We start from the raw sequence: 4047 nt of genomic DNA on the forward strand, positions 1-4047 counted from the left end.
TTTTTTTTTTTTTTTTTTTTTTTGTTTATCTTTTTTAATTACAAGAAAACTTAATTTTTTCAATTATTATTCTTTTTATTACATTGAATTTTTTTTTTTAATCATTTTTTTCTTTTTTTTTTTTGTCTCTTGAAAAAAAAAAAAAAAAAATTTTGTAAAAAAATTATTAAAAATTATTGTAATAAATTATTTTTATATAATTAATTCACATTTATATTGAAATATATAAATAAAATAATATTTAAATATTTAGGTAAAATAATATTGAAATATATAAATAAAATAATATTGAAATATATTGATAAAATAATATTGAAATATTTAGACAAAATAATATTGAAATATATAGATAAAACAAAAAGGAACATATATTAGAGTAAATGGGAGAATATATAAGAAAGATACCTTTTTTTAATGATTATGAAAAAAAGAAGGATTTACTAAAATTTCCTCATTTAAAAGAAAGTGATAATGATGGAAAAAAAAACTTAAATAATAATATAAACCAAGATGTGTATTATATAAGTATATCTAAAAAAATAAATAATATTTTCTAAATAAATATTAAAATATATAAAGAATTTGAAATACTATTTGAAAAAATTTTTTGGTTATAGAAAAAAGAGAGAATATGAAGGATATCTTAACTTATCTTCCTAATTTAAGTTAAATTTTTTTAATTATTTAATTGTATTCATATTTAAAATACTTCTATAATTTTATTTTAAGATAATAGAACACAAAGGGATATTTTTAATGAAAGAAAAGTATTTATAAAAAGTGATTACTACATATACATGTATAATTAACATATTATTATATAATAAATATAAAATAGTATATATATTCTTTTTTTTTTAAAAGAATAAGTTAAAAGAAGACATTAGTGAAAGTTACTACTCATATGAGGAAAAATTTCCATTTCTTATTAATACATGCGTAAAAAAAATTGAAGAAACACGGAATATGGGAGATGTACTAAATAATAAATATGGTTATTAATTTAATAAAAATTAAAAAGTTTTATTAAATTTTAAAAAAAAAAATAAATGGGTAATAAGTCAAATATGATATAAACATACTTACGTCTAAAAGAAAACTTTTTTTTCTTTCTTATTTTTGTTAGAACCAGATGAAACAAGAAAAACTAGAATTTATGAAGGCATTAAAACGAAGACTATGTTATTAGAAGCAAGAAAAAAATTATATATGGATGAATTAAGTATTTTATTATTATTTTTATATACATAAAATAAATACATATATAAAAACGTGTGTAAATTCTACTTTAATAAAAATTAATTCTTTCAGAAAGTATTAATAGAGAGGGTATTAAATTTAATGAAGAAAAAAATGTTTAGTAGATATTGTGAATTACTTTATATCTTTCTTTTCATATAGATGATAATTTAATAAATAACCATAAAGAAATATATTTAGATCCAGCAAAAAATTATATGTATAATATTATAAAAAAAAATAATAAAAATAATATGTATATAAAAAGTAACCCATTAACATTTTTAGGGATATTATAAAAGATAAAAATAAAATATTAACGTTAAAAAATTATGGTTTGGGATTAGCTCCTTCAAATTTCGTATTTTCATATCCACATATTCAAGCCAGTAAATATCTTTCTATATTTATAAAAATAGAAAAAAGAATATATGAGACATTTATACAAATATATAATTCATAAATTTTCTTTTCTCATATTATCATCACATATTTTTGAATTTTTGGTGTTACTTCTAATTACTATTAATATTTCTTTTAATGTATTTGTTTTTCATTCATTTTTTTTTTTTTAAATAACTCTCAATTTCCTAAATAAAGAAGGGAGAGGAGGTTTCGCAACAGATATAATGAAATCAATTATATTAAAAAATAAAAATGAAAAGATTAATAAAAAAGTACAAATAATTACAAATAATAATCTATTAAAAATTTTCTTGTTTTATAAATAGTAATTATTGTTGATAATTTTAGATAAATGTAAATGATATAAATGGTAATTTTTTTTTTTTACTTAAAAAAAAAAAAAAAAAGATAAATTTATTAAAAGAATAATATTTACTTGTCTATTTCCTTTTTATATAAAGATTTATATAAAGATAAGAATAATAAAGAAAGGTTGATATAAAAAATTGAATAAGAGGTTATACATAATAATATTTAACCTAATAAAATTAATAATTTGAGATTTTTTTTTTTTTTTTTTTTTAGGGAAGAGAAAGGTTGCAAGATAAAAAAAAAAAATTTATATAAAAATAAAAAAAATAAAAAGAATATATTTACATATTCCTTTTTTTCTTCAAGTTTTTCTAATGATAAATAGATTCAAATATATAAATTATACTAGAAAAAGCTATTCTGTTGATAATTATCTTAAGGTATATTTCTTAAAATAAAAGGATATAATATTAATCTTAATGTTCCTTTTCTAAATATTACATTTCTATTAAATTACTTTTTTAAAGGAGAAACCACATATTATATTAAGATATAAAGGATTTCAAAGAAAGGCATAATAAATTAGAAAAAAAAAAAAAATAAATATTAGGAAATTTATAAAAAAGTTACCACGAAAAAAGTTAAAGAGTTATTTTACAAAAAAACTTTAATTAAAAATTACTTGATGAAGAGAAAAAAAATAAAAGAATAAATGTATAAAAGAAAAAAATTATGTCTTTTTTTTTTTTTTTTTTTTTTATTGTTATGAGAAAAAGACATAATATTCATGTAAAATTATACTTATATTACCGTAGTTAAAATAATTTTTTTTATATTCAAATATCAAAGAAAAAAGTTTTAGACATTTTTTTTTTTTTTTAAATACTCCAAAATAGTTTTAATAATCCAAAGAAAAATTGAAAAATATCATATGAACTTAATTTTGATTTTCCGAATAACCTATCAACAAATACATAACCAACTTCTTCAATTTTTTTGTTTAATTTGTTTGCTCTTACAATAACTTCCATTTGAAATAAATAACCTTTTCCTTCAATTTTTTCAATAATTTCTTTTAGTGTTTCAGTTCTATATAATCTGAATGAACCAGTTAGATCACTTAAATTAATAAACAAAAGAAATTGAGACAAAAAATTTGCTACACGACTAATTAAAACCCTTTTGAAACTCCATCCAGATATACCTCCATATTTATTATACCTAGATCCTGTTACAATATCACAATTTGTTTCTTTTTGTTTTTCTATAAAATCATTTATATATTTAGGATGATGAGATAAATCAGCATCCATTATGATAACAAAATTTCCTGATACAATTTTTAAAGCATCTATATAGGCCGAACCTAAACCTAGTTTTCCTTTTCTTTCAATTAATAATAATTTCTCTTCTTTAAAGATTGTCTGAAGTTTTTTATAAACATTAGCTGTCTTATCTTCACTATTATCATCCACTAATATTATTTCAAAATCTATCATTTTTTTTTTCATTTCATTTATAATCATATAAATTATGTAAGGCAAATTCTCTTTCTCATTATATGTTGGTAATATAATAGAATATACATTTGCGGACGACATTTTTATATTTAAAAAAAGGAAAATAAATAAATAAATATATCTAATCATGTGAAAAGAGAAAATGTAATTAATAAAAAAAAAAAAAAAAAAAAGGAAACTTAAAAAAAAACAGAAAAAAAAAAAAATTAATAAATAGAATAATAATAATCTTATCAAATCGCACAAAGAAAAAAAAGTTATTAGGATTCAAATAAAAAAATTAAATATATATTATTTTATTATATTTATAATAAAAAAACAATATATATATGTCAACATTTCATTAATACAACAACTAGAAACTATAGTTTTTTTTTTCATATTTATTTTTTTTAAAATCTATTTATGAAAGAATTCAAAATGTACAAAATATTTATACCTTTAATATACTTTAATAAAATGGTATTAAAGGCCTTTAAATTTATTATTTAGGATATCATACTTTTTATTTAGAAAAGAAAACAAAAAAAAAAAAAAAAAAAAAAAAAAAATAAAATTTTTTATTTTTTTT

General features: G+C 16.8%; 2 protein-coding genes across 2 annotated transcripts; one reads left to right on the forward strand and one right to left on the reverse strand.

Annotated features, from left to right (window-relative positions):
* Window positions 1-380: 380 nt before the first annotated feature.
* PGAL8A_00369000 (conserved Plasmodium protein, unknown function) lies at window positions 381-2534 on the forward strand (the record flags this gene model as incomplete). Its single annotated transcript, XM_028672748.1, has 14 exons — window positions 381-525; window positions 618-665; window positions 730-767; window positions 865-994; window positions 1127-1222; window positions 1312-1329; window positions 1447-1495; window positions 1528-1628; window positions 1840-1916; window positions 1993-2014; window positions 2106-2136; window positions 2230-2240; window positions 2323-2396; window positions 2484-2534. 14 exons carry the CDS (start codon window positions 381-383, stop codon window positions 2532-2534), a joined length of 891 nt encoding a protein of 296 aa, XP_028529270.1.
* Window positions 2535-2834: 300 nt separating this feature from the next.
* DPM1 (dolichol-phosphate mannosyltransferase, putative) lies at window positions 2835-3557 on the reverse strand (the record flags this gene model as incomplete). The annotated part of the gene is made up of 1 exon (XM_028672749.1): window positions 2835-3557. The coding sequence occupies one exon, from the start codon at window positions 3555-3557 to the stop codon at window positions 2835-2837; it is 723 nt and encodes a 240-aa protein (XP_028529271.1).
* Window positions 3558-4047: the final 490 nt, after the last annotated feature.

The sequence above is a fragment of the Plasmodium gallinaceum genome (assembly GCF_900005855.1).
Source record: "Plasmodium gallinaceum strain 8A genome assembly, contig: PGAL8A_v1_98, whole genome shotgun sequence".
NCBI classification, from domain to species: domain Eukaryota; phylum Apicomplexa; class Aconoidasida; order Haemosporida; family Plasmodiidae; genus Plasmodium; species Plasmodium gallinaceum.